Source organism: Elephas maximus, chromosome 8 (genome assembly GCF_024166365.1).
Source record: "Elephas maximus indicus isolate mEleMax1 chromosome 8, mEleMax1 primary haplotype, whole genome shotgun sequence".
In the NCBI taxonomy this organism is placed as follows: Eukaryota; Metazoa; Chordata; class Mammalia; order Proboscidea; family Elephantidae; genus Elephas; species Elephas maximus.
The window spans coordinates 9,424,448-9,447,338 of NC_064826.1; the positions used below are offsets into that span (position 1 = coordinate 9,424,448).

The window sequence follows — 22,891 nt, forward strand, 5'->3', positions numbered from 1 at the left end:
AAGTCAATTGGCATAATAAAATCTATTAACAAAACATTCTGCATCCCACTTTGAAGAGTGGCGTCTGGGGTCTTAAACGCTAGCAAGCAGCCATCTAAGATGCATCAATTGGTCTCAACCCACACGGATCAAAGAAGAATGAAGAACACCAAGGACACAAGGTGATTATGAGCCCAAGAGACAGAAAGGGCTACATGAACCAGCGACTACATCATCCTGAGACCAGAAGAACTAGATGGTGCCCAGCTACAACCGATGACTGCCCTGACAGGGAACACAGCAGAGAACCCCTGAGGGAGCAGGAGAGCAGTGGGATGCAAACCCCAAATTCTCATAAGACCAGACTTAATGATCTGACTGAGACTGGAAGGACCCTGGTGGTCATGGCCCCCAGACCTTCTGTTGGCCCAGGACAGGAACCATTCCCGAAGCCAACTCTTCAGACATGGATTGGGCTGGACAATGGGTTGAAGAGGGATGCTGGTAAGAAGTGAGCTTCTTGGATCAGGTGGACACTTGAGACTATGTTGGCATCTCCTGCCTGGAGGGGAGATGAGAGGGTGGAGGGGGTTAGAAGCTGCCAAAATGGACACAAAAAGAGAGAGTGCAGGGAGGGAGTGGGCTGTCTCATTAGGGGGAGAGTATTTGGGAGTGTGTAGCAAGGTATATGTGGGCTTTTGTGTGAGAGACTGACTTAATTTGTAAACTTTCACTTAAACACAATAAAAATTATTAAAAAAAAAAAAAAACACTTTCTGAATTTGAACACTAAAACCAAAACCATTGCCATCAAGTCCACTGCGAATCATAGTGACCCTTTAGGACAGAGTAGAAATGTACCATAGGGTTTCCAAGGCTGTAATCTTTACAGGAGGGGACTGCTACATCTTTCTCCCACGGAGTAGCTGGTGGATTCGAACTGGCAACTTTTCGGTTATCACAGCAGCCGAGTGCTTAATCACTGTGCCACCACGGCTCCTGCTTGGGCATTACACTTCCCTGATTTTCCTTGCAGGGCACTGGCTGTTCCTTCTCAGTCTCTCTGCTGAGTGCTCCTCATCCCCCTGACCTCTGCTGAGTCAGGGTGACCCGACACTTAATCTTTAGTCTTTTCTCTATTTACACTCACTCTCCAGGTGGACTTTTCTCTATTTACAGTCACTTGCTGTGGTGGCTTATGTGTTGCTGTGATGCTGGAAGCTTATACCACCTGTATTCGAATACCAGCAGTGTCACTCACAGTGGACCGGTTTCAGAGGAGCTTCCAGACTAAGACAGACTAGAAAGAAGGACCTGGTGAGCTACTTTGGAAAAAAAAAAAAAATTACCAGTGAAAACCTTATGAATAGCAGCAGAACATTGTCTGGGACATAGTGCTGAAAGATGAGCTCCTCAGATTGGAAGGCACTTAAAATATGACTGGGGAAGAGCTGCCCCTCAAAGTAGAGTCAACCTTAAAGATGTAGATGGACTAAAGCTTTTGGGGTATTCATTTGCTGCTGTGGCATGAATCAAAATGAGAAGAAACAGCTGCAAACATCCATTAATAATCAGAACATGGAATGTATGAAGTATGATCCTAGGAAAATTGGAAGTCATCAAAAATGAAATGGAATGCATAAAGATCAATATCCTAGGCATTAGTGAGCTGAAATGGACTGGGTTTGGCCATTTTGAATCAGACAATCATCTGGTCCACCATGACAAATGAAGAGGAATGGCATCGCATTCATCATAAAATGAACATCCCAAGATCTATCTTGAAGTACAATGCTGTCAGTGATAGGATAATACCCATATACCTACAAGGAAGGCCAGTTAATAAGACTATGAAGACTCAAATTTACACACCAACCACTAAGGCCAGAGATGAAGAAATTGAAGATTTTTACCAACTTCTGCAGTCTGAGATTGATCAAGCATGCGATCAAGATGCATTGATAATTGTGACTGAAATCCAAAAGTTAGAAACAAAGAAAAAGGATCGGTACTTTAAACATGACATTCTTGATAGAAACGATGCCAGAGATCACATGATAGAATTTTGCAAGAGCAACGACTTCTTCACTGCAAATACCTTTTTTCAACAACAGAAATGACGACTGTACAAGTGAACCTCACTGGATGGAATATACAGAAATCAAATCGACTACATCTGTGGAAGGAGTTAATAGAGAAGTTCAATATAATCAGTCAGAACAAGGCCAGGGACCGACTACAGAACAGACCATCAATTGCTAATACGCAAGTTCTAGCTGAAACTAAAGAAAAATAAAACAAGTCTAGCTGAAGAAAATTAAAACAAGTCCACAAGAACCAAAGTACAACCTTGAGTATATCTCGCATGAATTTAGAGACCAATCTCAAGAATAGATTTGATGCATTGAACACTAATGGCTGAAGACCAGACGAGTTGTGGGATGACATCGAGGACATCATATGTGAAGAAAAAAAAAATGTCATTAAAAAGATAGGAAAGAAAGAAAAGACCAAAATGGATGTCAGAAGAGACTCTGAAACTTGTCCTTGAACGTAGAGCAGCTAAATCAAACAGAAGAAATGATTACATAAAAGAGCTAAACAGATTTCAAAGGGCACTCGAGAAGAAAAAGTAAAGCATTATAATGAAATGTTCAAAGATCAAAGACCTGGAGTTAGAAAACCAAAAGGGAAGAACATGCTCAGCATTTCTCAAGCTGAAATAATTGAAGAAAAAATCCAACCCTCGAGTTGCAATATTGAAGGATTCCATGGCAAAAAACTGAACAATGCAGGAAGCATCAAAAGAAGATGGAAAGAATACGCAGAGTCACCATATCAAAAAGAACTGGTCAATGTTCAGGAGGTAGCATATGATCAAGAGCCAATGCTACTGAAGAAAGAAGTCCAAGCTGCATTACAGACACTGGTGAAAAAGTAGGCTCCAGGAATTCACAGAATATCAATTGAGATGTTTCAACAAAGAGATGCAATGCTGGATGTGCCCACTAATCTATGCCGAGAAATCTGGAAGATGGCTACCTGGCCCACAACTGGAAGAGATCCATATTTGTGCCCATTCCACAGAAAGGCAATCCAACAGAATTGAGAAATTATTGAACAATATCATTAATATCACATGCAAGTAACATTTTGCTGAAGACAATTCAAAAAGGGTGTAGCAGTACAGTGACAGGGAAGTGCCAGAAATTTAAGCTGGATTCTCAAGAGGACATGGAATGAGAGATACCATTGCTGATATCAGATGGATCTTGGCTGAAAGCAGAGACTACCAGAAAGATGTTTACCTGTGTTTTATTGACTATGCAAAGGCATTTAACTGTGTGGATCATAACAAATTATGGATAACATTGCAAAGAATGAGAATTCCAGAACATTTAATTGTGCTGATGAGGAACCTTTACATAGACCAAGGGGCAGTCGTTCAAACAGAACAAGGGGATACTACGTGGTTTAACGTCAGGGAAGGTATGCATCAGGGTTGTATCCTTTCACCATACTTATTCAATCTGTTTGCTGAGCAAATGCTCCAGGAAACTGGACTATATGAAGAAGAACGCATTGTCAAGATTGGAGAAAGACTCATTAACAACCTGCAGTATGCAGATGACGCAACCTTGCTTGCTGAAAGCGAAGAGGGCTTGAAGCACTTACTGATGAAGATGAGATTATAGCCTTCAGTATGGACTACACCTCAAAACAAAGAAAACAAAAATCCTCACAAATGGACCAAAAAGTAACATCATGATAAACAGGAAAATATTGAAGTTGTCAACGATTTCATTGTACTTGGATCCACAATCAACACCCATGGAAGCCACAGTCAAGAAACCAAACAATGTATTTCATTGGGCAAATCGGCAGCAAAAGACCTCTTTAAAGAGTTGAAAAGCAAAGATGTCATCTTGAGGACTAAGGTATGCCTGACCCAAGCCATGGTATTTTCAATTGCCTCGTATGCGTGCAAAAGCTGGACAATGAATATGGAAGACCAAAGAATTGATGCCTTTGAATTATAGTGTTGGTGAAGAATATTGAATATAAATCTGTCTTTGAAGAAGTACAACCAGAATGTTCCTTAGAAGCCACAATGGCAGGATATCATCTCATGTACTTTGGATATGGTATCAGGATGGGTCAGTTCCTAGAAAGGGACATCATGCTTGGTAAAGTGGAGGGTCAGTAAAAAAGAGGAAAACCTTCAACAAGATGAATTGACACAGTGGCTGCAACAATGGGCTCAAACATAGCAACAGCTGTGAGAATGGCACAGGACCCAGCACTGTTTCATTCTGTTATACATAGGTTCACTACGAGTTGGAAGCTACTCAACAGCATCTAACAAGAACTCCAGGTGGTCACATTCAGTCTTATGACTTTAAATACCAGAAGTTAATGGCTCCTAGGATTACCTTTCCAAGCAGACTTCTCCATTGACCTCCAGGACTATATATAAATAGAGAGAGAGCTAACTACTTGACATCTCCATTTGAGCATCTAAAAGACATCTTAAAGGTTACCATGTTGAAACACGGATCTCCCAAACAAGGTTCTCCTGCAATTCCACCCATCATATTTAATGTCAGCCCCACTCTACTAGATCCTTATCGTGACCCTATAGGACAGAAAAGAACTGCCCCACAGAGTTTCCAAGGAGTGCCTGGTAGATTCGAACTGCTGGCCTTTTGGTTAGCAGCCGTAGCTCTTAACCACTACACCAACACGGTTTCCTACTCTACTAGATCCTCAAGCTGAAAGCCCGGCTCCATCTTTGACAAATCTTTCTCTCACCCACCCTGCACCCGATTCGTCAGCCAATCCTGAGAGCTATCCATTCAAGATGCATCCAGAATCCAACCTCTTCTCCCACCACTCTAGTCCTAGCCACCATCTATGTTGTCTGGTCTCCTGCTTCTCTTCATGCCCCAGTGTAACCTATTATCAACCCAGCAACCTGAGTGATCTTTTTAAAACATAAATCTAATCCCATCGCTCTGCTCAGAACCACACAAAGCCTTCCCATCTCTCATCTGCCTATGACCCTCAAACTCTACATGAGGTGGTCCCCACAGCCTCTCTAATTTCATGTCCTATTACATGCACCCTCATGCAGTCCACTCCAGCTGTTCCACCATCTTTGTTGTTTCTCCAACATGCTAGCCACTCTCCCATATCAGGGCCCTGCCCTTGCTAGTCCCTCTGCCTGAAATTCTCTTCCCCCAGATGCCCACAGAGCTAGTTCCTTCACGTCCTTCAGCTTTTTACCGAAAGTCACCTTCTCAATGAGGTCCTCTCAGGCCACCCCATCTACAGTTTCAATCCTACCCCCTCATATTTCACATTCCTTTTCCATTCTTTGTTTTATTGCCTTAGCACTAATCATTGTCTAATATATTACGAATCTTATTTATTTACCTTTTTATTGTCTGATTTCTCTTACTGGAATGTAAGCTCCATGCAAGCAGGGGTGTTGGCTATTTACTGAATTCCTGTATTTGAAGCCTCTAGTACAAAGTCTGACATGTGTGTTGTGTGCCACCACAATGTAGTAAGGATTAAACATTTTTTGAATAAATTTATATATAATCTGTGTAATTTACTCCTGCATCATGAAGGAAAAGCACAGAGTAGAAAAGGTCACCCCACTAAAAAAAGGTCACCATCCTCTCTCATATCCCAAGGACCTCACCTGTACAGAAGTACGCCCAACACAGGTATAATCTGAACTCTGTATCCCCAGCCTCCAAGTCAAGAACCTGAGCCAAGGACCTCTGTGCTGTCTTCTGTAAGTTTCCACCATCGCCCAGCTCCACCCATACCACCTGTTCTCAGGGCCTCTATCTTTTCCAGTTCCTCACAGCTGGGGCCACCAATGCCGTACCCAAGCCCACCCAAGGCTGTTAATAATCAATGCTCGGATTGCAAGAGGATTTTTTTAATTACAAGGACAACCAAGAACATACAACCAAGTAGTTTGCAACCAACGTAATTAAGTCCATCTTTCTTCCATCTAGGAATTAATTCTTCCATTAAAACAAACTGAATTTGTCTTTGTTACAGTACTCAATACCTTGAGAAGGTCTATCCCTGTCTTCTATATAATCAGGATCTCCATACAGGATATAGTTGTTGCTGTTCCCAAATGCACCTCACTACGTAGAGGCAGTCTATCTTCTTTGAAGAAGCCATTATGATCTCTGATGCGTCTCCCTTTTTAGCAGCCTATTGATCTACCAGCTCCCAGCCAGCCACTACACCACTATGGACCACTATGGATGTGTATAACAAAAGCTGATCCAGGCATGCTGCTGGTGTAGAGGCATAAAAGTCCTTCTTTGGAATGGTAACGACTCTGCCAACCCAGAGAGATTAAACACCGCTTTCTAGTTTGAAAAAAAACCCTGAGAAACTATAGGGCTTAAAATAAACACATACAGCAAGAGACAATTATTCACAGTAAGGGTTATCCACCATTTCATGGGACTCACATGACTCCGTAATTCATCAATACTTAAATTTGAACAATTAAAGCCAGTATTTCGAAACACAAGTTTAATCAGAACGCCTACCCAATGGTTACTACTGAATGTGCTATATTGAACTTTGACCTTTAGATAACCTGGGCAAAAGATGCTAGAAGTCAGCATAGGTTTAACTGATGTAAATAGGGAAATGTTTCTTTGATAGCAATCATTATTCAACCTCATTTAAAGCCAAAAAAATGGCAGCATTTATAATCATCTGCTGAAAGCACAGAAATTACTCTACTTATCCCAACGAGATAGCAATAGGCTAGCCTCTTATCAGATCTTAGGACTCACGGGGCAGTCCTGAAGGCTTGACTGACTGTGAGATGGCCCAGCCTGAAAAAGAGCAGCTTGTCATTTCCAAAGAGAGCTGGCTCCTCTGAGGGTCTCTGCAGAGTAGCCATCTCTCACAGCCGGTTCTGAGGGACCCTCAGAGTAGCCATCTCTCACGGCCGGTTCTGAGGGACCCTCAGAGTAGCCATCTCTCATGGCCAGTGCTGAGGGACCCTCAGAGTAGCCATCTCTCATGGCCGGTTCTGAGGGACCCTCAGAGTAGTCATCTCTCATGGTCAGTGCTGAGGGACCCTGTGGAGTAGCCATCTCTCACGGTCGGTTCTGAGGGACCCTCAGAGTAGCCATCTCTCATGGTCAGTGCTGAGGGACCCTGTGGAGTAGCCATCTCTCACGGCCAGTGCTGAGGGACCCAGTGGAGTAGCCATCTCTCATGGCCAGTGCTGAGGGACCCTGTGGAGTAGCCATCTCTCATGGTCAGTTCTCAGGGACCCTCTGAGTAGCCATCTCTCACAGCCAGTGCTGACCTGGATGTGGTGATCTTCATAAGCAAAATGTGACGCCAGGACGTCTTTCTGTCCCTGAATTCCCCTGCAGGGAAGGCTGCTTTCTGAAAGTAATGTTGTCCAGCCACAACGGAGCCAACTGTGCCAGAGAACCGGAAACAGGACACTCAGCACATTTCCCCAAACATCACTGTCAACTTCTGAAAGTCACGGAAAGGGAACTGAGGTAAAAACCAGAGAGGAGGCGGTTACAGACAGCTTGGCCTCTGCTTTCCAGTCATTGTCTGACTGAAATCACTCCCGAGGAGATCGGAGGAGGCTTCAATGAGACAACCCAAAAGAACTCCTGATGATAAATATCGTCAAACCTGGAAGGGGATCCTGAGGGAATGGTCAGAGCATTTGGAATTCAGATATGCCCACAAAGGGCCTAGGGCAAATCTGGAAATTCTATCCATGATTTGTTGTTGTTCGGTGTTTTGGAGTTCATTCGGACTCATAGCGACCCCACGTGATGGATTAGAACAGCCCCACAGGGTTAGCCCTGGTGGCGCAGTGGTTAAGCACTCAGTTGCTAACCGAAAGGTCAGAGGTTTGAATCCACCAGTCACTCTGCAGGAGAAAGATGTGGCAGTCTGCTTCCATAAAGAGTCAAAAAAAAAAAAACCAAGTCATCAAGTCAATCTCAACTCAGAGTGACCCTATAGGACAGAGCAGAACTGCCCCATAGGGTTTCCAAGGCTGTAATCCTTACAAAAGCAGACTGCCACATCTTTCTCCCACAGAGTGGCTGGTGAACCACTGACATTTTGGTTAGCAGCCAAGCGCTTAACTACTGTGCCACCAGGCTCCTTCTGTAAAGATTACAACCTTGGAAACCCTACAGGGCAGTTCTACTCTGTCCTTGGTCGCTATGAATCAGAATCTACTCCGGGGCAATGGATTTGGCTTTGTTTGTTTTTTAATCTTTACAGGAGCAGTTCACCAGGTCTTCCGCCACCCCAGAAGAAATGGGGGTAGCCTTCTCATAACCTAGTGATGCTACGGGTGGGAGGACCTCTCTAGCAGAGACATGAAGAGCTAGACAGAAAGTGAGCAAGATCATAAAGAAGAGCCCTGATCCAGACAGCCAGGCTTGGAATTTTCCGCCGTGAATCAGAAGGTGCTTTAAGTAAACACAGACCTTAACAAAGGAAATCACTTGAAGTTTACCAGCTGTATTACCAAACAATTCACAGCAGGGTTCCTTTTCATAGTCAGTCTCCCTAATCCGATGAAATGATGAGTCTTTGAAACTGAGATTCCCAGGTCTACCCCGTTAACCTAGATAAACCTTCACACGTTCAACAAAATACTAAATACCTATTACGGCCCATACATCACACCCATGTATTATGCAATACATGAGGGATAAAAAGATGGATAAGAAATAGTTCCTGGTCTCACAAAAGGAGAGAAACATGTGGGTGACCCAATGAATACGACGGGCATCACAAGTGCAGGGAAGGAAGCAGGCTGGTGTGTGATGGAGACCTAAAAGGAGGTGAGAGGACATCAGGGAAGGCTAGGAGATGGGTCCTTAAGCTGGTTCCCGGAGGATAAGCAGGTGCTGGCCAGGCCACCTGGCGGCAGGGGCAAGGAGGGAAGGAGGTCTCCAGGCAAAGGAAGTATCGTGGGCAAAGGTTCCCAAGGTATACACAGCACAACCCATGCGGGAGCCTGGGAGTCCTTCCCGGCTGGAGCAGGGTGTGCTGGTGTGGAGAGAGGCAGGGAGAAGAACTCCATGAGAAATAAGGAAATGCCGAGATGGGGGTGGACTGCACTGTAGATCTGTGAGTCCTGTGAACCGTAGTGAGGGCCCTGGACCTTGTCCTGATGGGTAGTCCATGGGAGCCAGTGTGCCTTTTAAGCAAAGTGATGGCATGATTAGATTTACGTGCAAAAAAAAAAAAAAAAAACACTAGCAAGAGATGGGATTAACCGTAGAATGCTCCAAGAGTCCAGGCAAGAGGGCTGAGCCCTAAGGGCAGAGGCCCTGTTAGAATAGCATGGGGAAGGGCATAAAAGTCTCCTGCATGGAGACTGGATAGGAGGCAAGCAGCCCTAACGATGATGCTCAAGTTTTTGGCTTGGGCAGGGGGGAGGCAGTGATGCCATTCCCCTGGTTGGGGGAAAGTGAAGGAGGAACGTGTCTGTGGGAAATGAGGGGACTGGCAGGGATGTCCAAGTGGAGATGTCCAATAGGCAAGACATTTGGATGGGAAGTCTGGGCAAGAGAGTCCCAGCGTAGCGGATCATCAGCATAAAGGGGTGAGACCCACCCAGGATAGGACTGAGATTGCTCAAGGGGAATATGACCAGTGAGAAAAAGGGGAGTCCTGGGGCACACCCACACAGGCTGAGAAAGAGGTGGTCCCGAGGGAGGGGAATAAAGCTAGACAGGAGCCATCCAGGGTCGGGCTGGTGAGGAAGATCGATGGCAGGGACCTCTGAGTACCCTGGAGGCCAAGGGGAGGAAGGGAAGCATGGTAGGCCAGGACTGTTGACAGAATTGTGACCACCTTCCATACAGCTTGTGCGTGGGGCGGGGGGGGGGGAGCGCAGGGGACATGTTTGTTTCAGATCTTGTGTTTTGTTTCATTGTTTGAGACATAAAACGTCACAGATGCTTCTGCCACCCAAGTGCTCTTCCCAATGCCATTTCTTTCTGCTTCTTAACAAAGACAAACATCATCCTTCATTTTGTGTCTAGCAGTCCAGTGCATTTTTTCTATACAAAATGCAAATATGTTTCCACAAACAATATCCAATATTGTTCCACTTGTCTTTGAACTTTATGTAAATAGCAACATACTCTACGTCATTCGGCACCCTGCTTTTTTCATTTAAGTTTCACGTGTATTCATTTGGAAACATAGATTCATTACGTTTATTTTAAATACTGTGATAGTCTCCATTGTATACCATCGTTCATTTTCCGTTTTCCCATTAGTAGACACTTGTTAGTTGCCACCAAGTCAGTCCCAACCCCATGTACAACAGAACAAAATGCTACCCTGTCCCATACCACGCTCATGATCATCAGTACGCTTGAGTCCACTGTTGCCTCCCAACCTAGGGGGCTCACCTCCCAGCACTATATCAGACAATATTCTGTTGTGATCCACAGGGTTCTTCACTGGCTAATTTTTAGATATAGATTGCCAGGCCTTTCTTCCTAGCCTGTCTTAGTCTGTAAGTTCTGCCAAAACCTGTCCCTCATGGGTGACCTTGCTGGTATTTGAGACATCAATGACAGAGCTTCCAGCATCAGACCGACATTCAAATCACCACAGCATGAGAAACTGACAGACAGGAGGTGGTAGAGTGGATGCTTAGGTTTTTCCCTTTTGTTTGTTTATTTATTATACTGTTACAAACGTAAGGAGCCCTGGTGGCGCAGTGGTTAAGTGCCCGGCTGCTAACTGAAAGGTCGACAGTTCGAACCTACCAGCTGCTCAGCGGGTGAAAGATGTGGCAGCCCGCTTCCATAAAGATTACAGAACCAACTCAACAACAATGGGTTTTTATTATGAACGGTGGTGCAAGGCCATTCCTGAGCGTGTTTCGTGCACTTGTGAGCACAGAGCCAGGAGCAGAGGTGCCAGGCTGCCAGGTGTGTGTGTCCAACCTCAGCAGACAGTGCCCTGCTGCTGGCCAATAGTGGCGCCATTCCCACACACAGAGCTTCTTGAGGGCACCCACAATCCAGCCCATGGGGCCCGCAGAACACTCCAAGGCCTTGGGGAACAGAAGCCATGCTGCCTCAATAGAAGAGCTATTACAAAGACAAGAGAAAGCCAGGGGGAAGCCGACTGAGAGGACCGTGGGAGCAGATCACGTGTCCCGCGGAGTGAGGGTCAGAATACACAACAGCAGGGCGGCTTAAGACACAGGAAATGATATAAATTTATGAAGCTGACCCAATATAAATTAAATTGCCTTTTCTTGGCCAAATACTTTGATGCCAAAATAAAATCAATTGAAATAATTCAGATACTGCAGTCTCCCTTAAAAGCAGCAAATCCGTTGAGCCTCTTTGAATGCCAAGAGCAGCTTTCACTTTTGATCATCACCTATAGGCCACCGCTGGCAACTCCGGTAACGGCCCTTTCAACACCCTCTCAGCGCACACAAATTTGTAGAACAGAAACCTTTTTCATCTTTGAACTGCCTCCTCCCTGACACCACGTGCTCCTCAAGGACAAAGCCCAAAACCCATGGCCGTGGAGTTGATTCTGACTCATAGCAACCGTACAGAACAGACTAGAACTGCCCCCATAGGGTTTCCAAGGAGTGGCTGGTGGATTTGAACTGCCGACCTTTTGGTTAGCAGCCGAATGCCTAACCACTGCGCGACTGGGACTCCCCTTGAGGGCAGGAACTATGGATTTCACACAGGAGCCTCTGCCCTGAGTGAAGTGCCTCAGAGAGGGGCAGCCGGACAGACATTTATAGAATAAATACAACAAGGTACTCTTCATCATACAGTGACTTTAAATGACCCGAGAAACATGCTTATTACTTATAGATCGGTGCTCTTTAAAAGCTTTGTTTATAAAAATTTTACAAAGATCTCATGTTTCCATGTAAGCCCCAAGAATGCAGGAATTGCGCCTGTCCTGGTAACTGCTGTATCCCCAGCACACCCAGACGAGTGCCTGGCACCAAGTAAGTGCTCAGCGAGTGTCCTGAATGAATGAAGGCCTTGGCTAGGACGTATCTTCTACCTACTGACCAGGAATTCAGTTCCTCTTCTGGTAACTTTTTTAAATTTGTTAACCCCAGTATAAACCAGCGGTCGCCGTCTGGTGGACTCTGACCCACAGCAACCCTGTGTGTGTCACAGTAGAACTGTGCTCCGCAGGGTCTTCCATGGCTGATTTTTTGGAAGTAGATTGCCAGACCTTTCTCCCAAGGCACCTCTGGGTGGACTCCAACTTCTAACCTTTGGTTAGCAGGCGAGCCTGTTAGCCGCTTGCACCAGCCAAACCAGAAACCAAACCCATTGCCGTCAATTCCGATGCATGGCTACCCTACAGGACACAGTAGAACTGCCCCATGGAGTTTCCAAGGCTATAAGTCTTTACAAAAGCAGACCGCCTCATCTCTCTCCCGTGAGGCAACTGGTGGGTTTGAACCACTGACCTTCTGGTTAGCAGCCAAGCACTTAACCACGTCATCTTGTATACTGGTCAGAAAGTCGTTGCTTTAGTTTCCCATATCTTCCTATTACAAACTGGCACCCAGGGATCACTTCAGGAATGTCTATCTACTTTTCTCTCTCTAGATCTTGCTTGCTTTTCCTCTTTCTTTGCTGCTCTCTCTCTCCCTGCACCAGCTCAACCTTTCTCAACAATGTTATCTATTACTCTTCATCATCTCAGTCTGACTTTCTCATCAAATGTTAAAGTGAAAGGACTTGGAGTCTATACAACTTAAACCCATAATTTCCCAGAGAAGGAAACCAGCCCTTTAAAATAATGTATGCACTCTCTCAAAAGCAGTTAACATCCAAGCAAGTTAGAATAAAATCAAATCGCCCTCGAAATCATACATTCCCCCCACCTCCATATTCATTGTTTGGGGTCAGCAGTTATAAAAACATCTGTAGCAGAACTATATGTGGGGGATGGGGAGAGGGTAAAGGATCAGACTAACCCAGACGTGTTTGGGCTTCTGCCTGAAGTCGCAGGATTGCCCGTTAACAGCAGAGAGAGCAAAACTAAATTTTTACCTGCTAGTCCAAAGTGGGACATACAAAACTGACCCTCTAATTGATCCCGACAGACCCTTCTATAAAAGAATGAGACAGCTGACCTTCTGGAACGGAAATACGGCTCTCAACTGTGTGGACCAAATAAAGGGGCTCACCTGGATTCTCTGACGAGTTGATTCTGGTGCAGCTGACACAGATGTGGCACCTAGAGGAAGAATTCGAGCCAAACACACGTGATAACAGACCAGGAAGCCAGGGCCAAGTGTAAGCTCCTTTAGGCCAAGGACCCCCTTATGCCTGTGTTCTCTCACAACACCCAGCCAAGGGCTCTGCACACAGCAGGGACTCAAAACACATCCCCTGGCCCTGCCTCTCGCTCTCCCCCGCCCCTGCATCTGCCCACCAGGGTACTCCCTCCTCAGGGATACCTCAGGATGACAGGGCGAGGGGTGGGTGTTAGCAGTGTGACTCAGTACATCAACACGTGGACACACAAACATACATATAGCCTAGGGGCCTGGGGATGCTCACTCTACACAAAACACCGGGGGTGTTTGCCAGCGAGCAGGTATGCCTGAGGTTTAAGATTTTCAGTCAATCTGCAGTTTTTCAGGACCTACTAAGTACAGAATGCCGTATATATACCAGAAGTTGAACAGTCCCTGCCCTCAGGAGCCTTTCAGTGAACAGCCAAGTGCATTCACCATTAACACCACCCAGGGACTCAACTCTACGGCAGCTGATTTTAGGAGTCCCTGGGTGGTGCACACAATTAACCGCTCCGCTGTTAAGAGAAAGGTTGAAGGTTCGAGTCCACCCAGAAGGTGCCTCAGGAGAAACGGCTGGTGATCTACTTCTGAGAGACCAGCCACTGAGAATCGTACGGGGCACGTTCTGCTCTGACACACCTGGGGTGGCCATGAGTCAGAAGGTGGTGGCGGCGGTGGCCCTTGGTAAACCCCCAAAAGCCTCGTCTGCTTTGGGGTCTCCTCCTCTCCCCACAACACCCAGCGCCATCCCGTGTTACAAAACTATGGCGAGTGGAGCTATTTCGCTTCTGTCGTGCTTGTCCCTCTTCCTCTCTGTGCTTCCCAAGGGCAAAGATTCTTCACAGCTCTCTACCTCCCAATACGTCGACGCCGATTTGTTTATTGGGTATTATTTCTATTCCGCGTGTATTTATGCATCGTCTATCTCTCCCTCCTGGAATGGAAGGGTCTCCATCTTCTGGAACCCTGGGCCTGATGCCTGGCACGTTGTAGGCCCTCGATCAATATCTGTTTAATAAATAAACGTGTCCCGCCTGCCCCTAAAGGGGCAGTGGCGGTTCAGTGGTGGAATTCTCACCTTCCGTGGCAGAGACCGAGGTTGTATCCCTGCTAACGCACCTCATGCACAGACGCCACCTGTCTGCAGTGGAGGCTTGTGTGTTGCTATGATGCTGAGCTTCCAGACTAAGATGGGCTAGGAAGAAAGGCCTGGCAACTGACTTCCAAATATCAGCCAATGAAAACCCCATGGAGCATAGCAGTCAGATCCTGTTGTACATGAAGTCATGAGTCAGAGGCCGGCCCGAACGCCATAATAACAACAGCACCGCTATGACCTCAACATCCACCACAGCGAACAGAGAAAATGCTCCCAAAGTACACGGCAAAAGGCACGTGAGGTTCTGTCAGAGGGGGGCATGGAAGGGGGCCTCAAAATGAGGAGGGTGAGCACCCTAAAATCCTCTTCTTCCTTGGTACTCCTTTCCGTCTGAGCACGGCGCAACTTGGTGAGATTCTAAAATGATTACTTCCTATTCTTTTTAAATGTGGGGACCCCACTCCACCCCACCCCAACAGATCCTAGGGTGACAGAGAGCGCAGCGGGTGAGTTCCCACACCTGGAGTGAAGACCCAAATCCTGACACCTTCGGCTCCTAACCGGGGGACTCAGCAAGTTATTTGACCTCTGTGTGCCTCAGTTTCCTCACTGCAGAGTAGGAATAAAAGTAATAACAATACGGCTACTAACCAAAAGGTCAGCAGTTTGAAACCACCAGCCACTCCTTGGAAACCCTATAAGGCAGTCCTACTCTGTCCTATAGGGTTGCTATGAGTCGGAATCAACTCGATAGCAACAAGTTTGGTTTGCTTTGGTTGTTATGGAGGATAACACCTCATGGGGTTGTTATGAAGAATAAATTAGCTAATGTATATAAAACTCTCAGAACAGTGCCTGGCATAAAGCATTGGCTCTTATTGATCTTTTTGACACCTGGTCAACTTTGTGAGTTATTTTTAATGGAGTTGAGGAGAGGGAAAGGGGAGAAGGGAGAGAGGCATGTGAGAATTCCGTGAGTCAATGGCGGGAAATGAAGAAAATACAGATTTATAGTAATTTATCATGAACAAATACTGGGTTTATCATGAACAAATACCTTCTCCCCAAGACATTCAAATAGTAAAGTTTCTTGAAGTGTGGGATAATATAGTTGAAATTAAGCCCAGGTTACCATGTTTGATTATTCTCATCTGAAACAAAGTATGTGCTTGGCAGGTTGGTTGGTTGGCTGGTTGGTTGGTTTGTTGGTTGGCTGGCTGGCTGGCTGGTTCACTGGTTGGTTGGTTGGTTGGTTTGTTGGCTGGCTGGTTGGTTCACTGGTTGGTTCGTTGGTTTGTTGGCTGGTTGTCTCGTTGACTGGCTGACTGGTTGGATGGTTGGTTGGCTGGCTGGCTGGCTGATTTGTTTAAAGACCATGGAGTCTCTATAGTGCCGGCCAATAGAACTTTCCATGATAAAGTGAATGTTCTATAATCTGCACAAGCCATACATGGCTATTGAGCATTTGTAATGTGGCCAGTGAGATTAAGGAACTGAATTAATCTTATTTAATTTTGCTTAGGTTTGTTTAAACAGCCACATGTGACTAGTGGCAGTCCCACTGAACGGTGTATCTACAAGGGATCTGAGTTCATGAGATCCATGGCCTGGCCCTTACCTGCTCTCCAGCTCCTCCTCTGCCCCGCAGCCAGAATCAGCACTCACAGGGGAACTGCCAGCTCTTACCTCAAGACTTAGGTACCTGCAGGCCCCTGCATCTGTAATAACCTCCCCGTAGCCCTCCACCTCCAAATTGCATCAAAATCTTATTCCCATTTCCTTTTCTCAGGGCAACTTTCCCTAGCTCCCTCCTACTCCCGTGACCCCAGTGGTTCCTACACTTCCCTGACTCTGTTTCTGTCCCTCTCTCATCTTCCTGCAGTCTCATTTACTTGCTGGCATCCCTATGACACTTCCAGACCCTAACAACTGTGAGGGCAAGGTCTTCCTCACTCTTTCATCCCAGTGCTGTGCTCGTCACACAATACACGGGCAGTAAATATTGGCTCATTGTGTGATTAATGTTTAAATATGGGCAGTGCTTTCTTAAAATAACTTTCAGAATAGTGATAAACACTGTATGATTATGAACACTATTTAAGTCAAATTCTATTATCAGGCAAATATTCAAATAACGGAAAAGTTCTTGGAGTCCCAGTTGAAGGTGTAGTGGTTCCAGGCAATATTAATGTACCATTTCAGTACAAACCAAAGACCATAAACGTTCCCTTAGAGTTCCCCTGGAACAAAATCCTAGGTGCAGCTGCTCCCTTTAAGGGCCTGGAAGGCACCTGTATTTCAGAAATTGATCCTGTCCCTGTTCTGTCCCCAGAGCTTGCAGTGACTAAGGAGGGAGTAGTCACAGATAAGGTTTAAAGGCAAGACAACATGAGGACCCGGTTGAAGACTCTTCATGGAAACAGTGAAATGGGAATTCAGGGGTCATTTGCCCTTGCTGCACCCCCTACCCAATCCAACCTCCAAGAAGCAGATAATGAAAATCTTTCCTAACGTGAAAAATAACGGCTGTGGGTGATACCCATCTGTTCATGGCACATGTCATCCAAAAAAGGACTGGGTGCCTCCCTTCTTCTTTGGCAGAGGTTTTGCTCAAGAAATCTTCCTTTGGTCTCTTATGTAGCATCTGTTGCAATGTTAACCTGGCCTGACAGCCACACTGGTTCAATTTTTTTAATCTCAGTTTTCTCACTAATCTTTTGTCTGGATGCCTACACCAAGACTCCTATGATTAAAATAAGCTCTTGACAGATACATATCAGTGACCCTAACTGGTACGAGATATTTCCCAAGTACCAAGCATCTGGTAGAAGTACGTGACAAACAACTGTCTTTCCTGCCCTCCAGGAATTTACAGCTCAATAAGGCGCACAGATAAATGCACAGTAAGCAGAACTGCGTCCTGGTGGGCACAGCCATCACAGCAGGACACGGAAGGAAACGGACTTCAGAAAGAACTCGAATCCTAAGGGAGACTTGACTATTGCTTTCTTATTAATTATGGGATTTTGTTTTGATTTTAAAATGCATAAACAGCACTTTCTAAGGTCAAGAACACTGATTTCACAAATGACTGAGTTCTCTGGGGCTACCTGGTCCCTGAGATAAGCCTCTAATTTTCCCACAGTATTGACAGATTTTAAACAGTCTCTCCTCTGGTTCTTTTCCCCTTGCCCATCACAACACATACACCCCAGAATTTTAATCTAAGAAGGTGTTTCCAAAAAGACAAAGGCCAAGATATCTTTTTCTCCTCTGGTTCTTTTCCCCTTGCCCATCACAACACATACACCCCAGAATTTTAATCTAAGAAGGTGTTTCCAAAAAGACAAAGGCCAAGATATCTTTTGAGGCTGCTAATGAATAAGGTAAGACAAATATCTTCCCCTAAAATGCCCTAAACTGGAATATAGAGATATCCGTTTCTTTTTTAACTTTTTTATAAAAATCCGCTCACCTAGAAAGAACACTGATTAATCTAGAAATTATGTTCTCTGTGCTACTAGAGTTGCTTGTGAATTCTGCTAGAATAAGATGTACTGATTTCCAAAACGTGTCTCTGGCTGCTTAGGAAAGGAAGGTGTGGTTTTCAAAAGATCATGTTTTGAGATTAAAAAATGAAGAGTGTGGCCTCAAGTCCCTTGAGATTTGTAAACCTGGCATGTCATCCATCTCAATAATACCTAAAAAGGATGTCAAATGGACAGAAATGGCCGTGGTAACCGGGTGCTGGCAGCTGACAGTGATCGCTGTATTTGGGGTGATGGGGAGCAGCATTTCCACTAGTTCAAGTGAAATACAATAGCCTGCCAACGCTAGGTAGTCGGGGATTCAATCCCCCCACTGGGCCGTGTCCATTTTCTTTGGCTGCAATTAAAAATCAGTCGATACAAAGTCAAAATGTTGTACATTCTTCTCCTATTCTTTTCCCCGTCACTGCGTTTCCAGCATCACCGGAAGAACATGTCACTATGGCAACCAATCCCTCTGGCACACAGACCAAGGCAACCTCTCTAGTCGGATCGCCAAGCAGAGCAACATGGAATCAAAGCCCTGAGTGGAACCCCCGGAAGCCATGAGCTCCAGCCCCCTGTCGCTAAGTTAACAGAGAATACTAACCAACACCAGATGGAAGGGCAGACACCTGTCTCGTTCTAGAAGACATTCAAGGAAGAAAATTAAAGAAGCTCCTTCGGCAAACCCTGCCAGCGTTCATCAGTCAGCATTAACACTAATTCTCCCTCACATTTCGACTCACTTCCTACCCTTTCTATTTTAAGGGAAGCAGAAAACAGGGTAAGACAGCACTATATAAATCTGAGAACCTGAAAACCGTCACAAAGTCACCTGCTGTCAAAACACTACTCCCGTTTCTCTCTTTCTAAGCCCAAACCCAGGCTGCTCTCTCCTGGAATCCTCCAGCATCTTGTTCACAAAGTTGTGGGGCTGCACATGGATCACCCTTCTCCTGAAAGAGCCTAATCATGAAACAGATGCGACTTGTGGCAGGTCAACACCCCCACAGCTCAATGGCTAAAATCCCTAGTCATTCTACAGACCTACAAAGCAAACATAAAGGTGGATTTTCTCTCTGGACCCACCTCACCTACATCTGAACTGGTCACCCAGACCAGAAGCATGGCTCGTTGCTCTTAAACAATCCACTTTTTTTTTTCTCAACAATTTTTTTCTGACCCATTTCAGCATCTTTATCAATCAAAGAATGAAATCGGTTTTCACGACTATTTTTAAAAAGCAGCAGCAAACCTCACTACATTATAATATGAAGAGACCCGAAGAACTGTTTTTCATGGGGGCCTGAAGGCACGCTGCAGACAACAGGGTTGTTTTCACCTTGGCATCACCACTGAATACTGGAAAAGAAGCCCGGGGAGAAACTGACTCAGAAAATGTATTTGCACCTCATCTTCCCAGGATGCAGCTACCGAAGAAGGGCAACGTTCACACACATCCCAACAACACTGCAACGGAACAACATGTCTGGTGCCCAAAGTACGAATCAGTTAAGAATGACAAACTGCATCAGAGAAGAAGTTTTTAAAAATTAGCTCTGTGACGATATTCAAGTACCAGATAAAATGTTATCATTAAGCAAAGGCAGCTTGCTTTCTGTTTAGGTATAATTTGGATATTTTCTATATAAATCTTCTGAAACTTTGGTGTTAACCCAGACTTTTTTGTGTTTATTAGGCCCTGCTAATATTCTGTGCACACCAGTCGCTTTTGATAACCACTTCCTTTTTTTCCTCAAAAGGCAAAGTAAAGAACTGTGTTGGGTGCTGCTGGCCGGCAGCGGGCTTTGAGCCGCTACAGGGCAGAGGCCGTGATGTATGGCTGTTCATATGACCCGCCTGCACCGTGCCTGGTACGCGCGGCACCGAGCACGAACACCGCCTTCCGTCTCAGGCGTTTCGCCCAATACTTCTTGCTGAATCAGTTCAACATTCAAAACAAAGGTTCGGTTTAGGAGCCTGTCTACCCTTACCCTTCACTCTTAAAGGGTGTCCTCCTCTGCTAACAGCACTCTGTTAAAAGGTCCCCTTCCTTCCACAGGCTGACGAAGCGTTATGCCGGATAAGACCCCGGGACCCTGAGATTCTTTGGGGACCCCAGATCAGAGGCCTGGGGTAGAGAGGCCAGCCTCGGCCGCCCCGCATGGCCAGCGACCGGGAGGCAAGCTCCGGCCACCCCAAGGCTCAGCCGGGCCTGTGGAACAGGACGCAGGAGCCCCGAAGTCCACGGCCCCGCTGTGCCAGGGGGAGAAAGGCGCGGCCGCAGGGCCGCTCGCGCCCGATGCTTACCTTTGCGGATGAGCGCGGCGATGTCGGGGTCGAAGCCCTGGCGGTGGCACTTCCGCCAGAGGCCCATGTTGGTGGAGTTGTACTGGCGGCTGCACTCGTCCGCTGGGCTCATGGCGAAGAGCTGGCGGCGGTTGCGGGCGCGCAGGAGCTTGCCCTCCCAGCGGTCTAGGCGCGCGCGGCTGGCCCGCAGCGGCAGGTTGTTGTTGTTGTTATAGATGAACCCCGGGTCCACGCGGCGCGTGGTAAAGGCCTTGCACCGGTCCCGGTGCTTGCGCGCGTCCGTCTCGTACCAGTGGTCGGAGCAGATGGCCACGGCCAGCATGCCCAGGGCGCAGAGCGCCAGCGAGAGGCCGGTGTAGAGCAGCAGCCTGCCGGCAGCCATACCTCCGCCGGGCTACGCCAGGGGCATGTCCCGCGCGGCCTCGCCTTCCTCGGCGCCAACGAGCGGCGGGCGGCCGTCCCGAGACTGGCACCCTACAAAGTCCCGCTGCGCAGAGGCCCCGGCACGAGCCTGGGCATCCTCCGGTGCCGCTTCCCTCCGCGGTCGGTGGGCCCGGCGCTCCGCTGCCTCGGGCGGAGCCGCTCAGCGTCCGCAGTGGGGGCTCCTCTGTGCGGTGGCGGCGTGGCCCGCTCACCGGACCTCGTGGCGAGCGGCGCGGTCAGAAGGGCCCCCGACGACTGGAAGCGAGGATCCCGATGCGGCGGCCGCGAGGGCGACGTCCAGGCGCCGAGCAGCTGCCCGCGTCCTGCCTCTAGCCCGACGCGCCCCCAAGTTGTGGCCCCTCCGAGACGGGTCTCTGGCAAATCTGTCCTCTGTCACTGCAGTCCCGGCTCCGTCGGCCCGGGCAGCGCTCAGACACGGGCGGCCCACGGGCGCGCGGCCCCCGTCGACCTTCCCCAGCGAGCTCCCGGGCCGCCGGCCACGGGTCTCGCCATGCAGGCGGCCCCTCGGGCCCACGGCGCGGACACCGGGCAGCGTTTGCGGGCGCGCCCCGGCCGGGCTGTGCGGCGACAGGCGCAAGGAACCCGGTGGGTGCGCGGAGTCGGCGCCTTCACCACCGCGAGTAGGTCGCGCGGACCCGGCGCGCAGCCGGACGGGCCGCGGGCCCCCGGGGCGTCATGCCGCTGTCCCCCGCGCCGTCTTCGTCTCGGAGTGTCCCCTAGCCGCTGCCGCCGCAGCCGCCTCACTTCGTCGGTTCCCGGCCGCCCGGGAACGTCCCGCCAGGCGCAGAGAAGGGCTGCGGGCCGGCCTTGCGCACCGTCCGCCGGGTCACTGCACTGTCGGCGCCGCCCAGCGGGTCAGCGGCTCGCTGGCTGCACCATTGTCGCCGCCGCCCGCGCGAGAGACCGCTGCACCCGCCGCTCCGCGAAGCCGGGCCCGGCGTCCCAATCCGGCTCCAGTGCCGGGCGCGCCGAGGGCGGGGCGCGGGGGGCGGCCCCGGGCGCGGCTGCCGGTCCGGTCTCCTGCTTCTGCCCACCGGGCTGGCTGGTGCCCGCAGCTGCGAGGGGACAGCTGCGACCGCGGGCTCGGAGCTTGGCTGCCGGGGCGGTGCCGAGAAACCGCTGCCCTGCGCTGAGGCGGGCGCTCGCCGGGCGCCGGGCGCTGCAGCCTTGGCTAAAGCCCACAGCCGCGACCACGAAGCGCGCAGCCCGAAGCTAGTGATGTCATCCGTGCAACGTGAGCCTCATCTCTTATTTTTCTAGGCTCCTTAAAGATAAACTGCACCATTTCCCAGGCACAGTATGTCTTCGGCCGTATTCTTGGAGCAGGCAAGTCAATGGTGTCTAGCTAGGTGTGTGCCCACCACATCCATATTCATGTACATATACATACGTGTGGCATGTAGCATGTTTACATGCCTTCTTATAAATACAGGCTGTCTCCTGCTTCTCCTGCCTCCCTCTTTTCACCGGTGCAAAATTCCCTGAATCGACCCCCGCTCTTGGGGCGCGCGGGCTCCCGCGTCCCTGCTCTGCCGCGGGTGTCCTGGGTGGATGTCGCCGATCTTTGTTTTTCCTGGGAAGCCACAGGCGTCACTGTGCAGGCGACAGGCGCTTCCAGCCTGGGCTGAGCGCGTCTACCGGGTTAGAGCGGGCACCCAACCACCTGGCCCGCACCCTACTACCACCTGTCCCCCTTCCTCTCTCCTAGGAAGAAAAACAGATCTAGCTGAGAGGGTCAAGACGAAAGGAGAGGATCTTAAGGGGGAAGGGGTGCAGGTAAACATATTCTGAAAATGCTCAGTGCACGCGCTCTGAGGCGCCGAGTGGGGAGACATGGGACCTGGATGCGGGGTTTGTCCTTATCTGAGTGTGCCGACGGATCTGGGCTTTGGGAGAGGGGTCTCAGGGAGGGGGCGCGGACCCCAGGCCTTACGTGGGCGGGCCCCAGGCGAGCCCCGCTTCATCCCAACCCCCTCCCCACCTTCGCCCACGTGAGACGGCGCCGCAAAGGCTGGGTGCCTCCCTCCCAGGTTCAAACCCTCGACCTGCCCCCCAAACGCCCACCCCTCACTTTCACCCTCACCCCGAAGCCTAGGACCCGCGCTGCCGCGTACAGAGAGTGACGGCACCCTGCTTTGCAGAGTCGGCCTTGTGAAC

General features: G+C 48.5%; 1 protein-coding gene across 1 annotated transcript in view; it reads right to left on the reverse strand.

Moving 5' to 3' along the window:
• Positions 1-22,178, reverse strand: part of TMEM178B (transmembrane protein 178B) — a 394,067-nt gene extending 371,889 nt beyond the window's left edge. Inside the window, exon 1 of the mRNA XM_049894638.1 lies at positions 20,291-22,178. Within this exon, the coding sequence (XP_049750595.1) occupies positions 20,291-20,672 (382 nt within the window). The 5' untranslated portion in view covers positions 20,673-22,178. The remainder of the gene's footprint in view (positions 1-20,290) is intronic.
• Between the last annotated feature and the right edge of the window lie 713 nt (positions 22,179-22,891).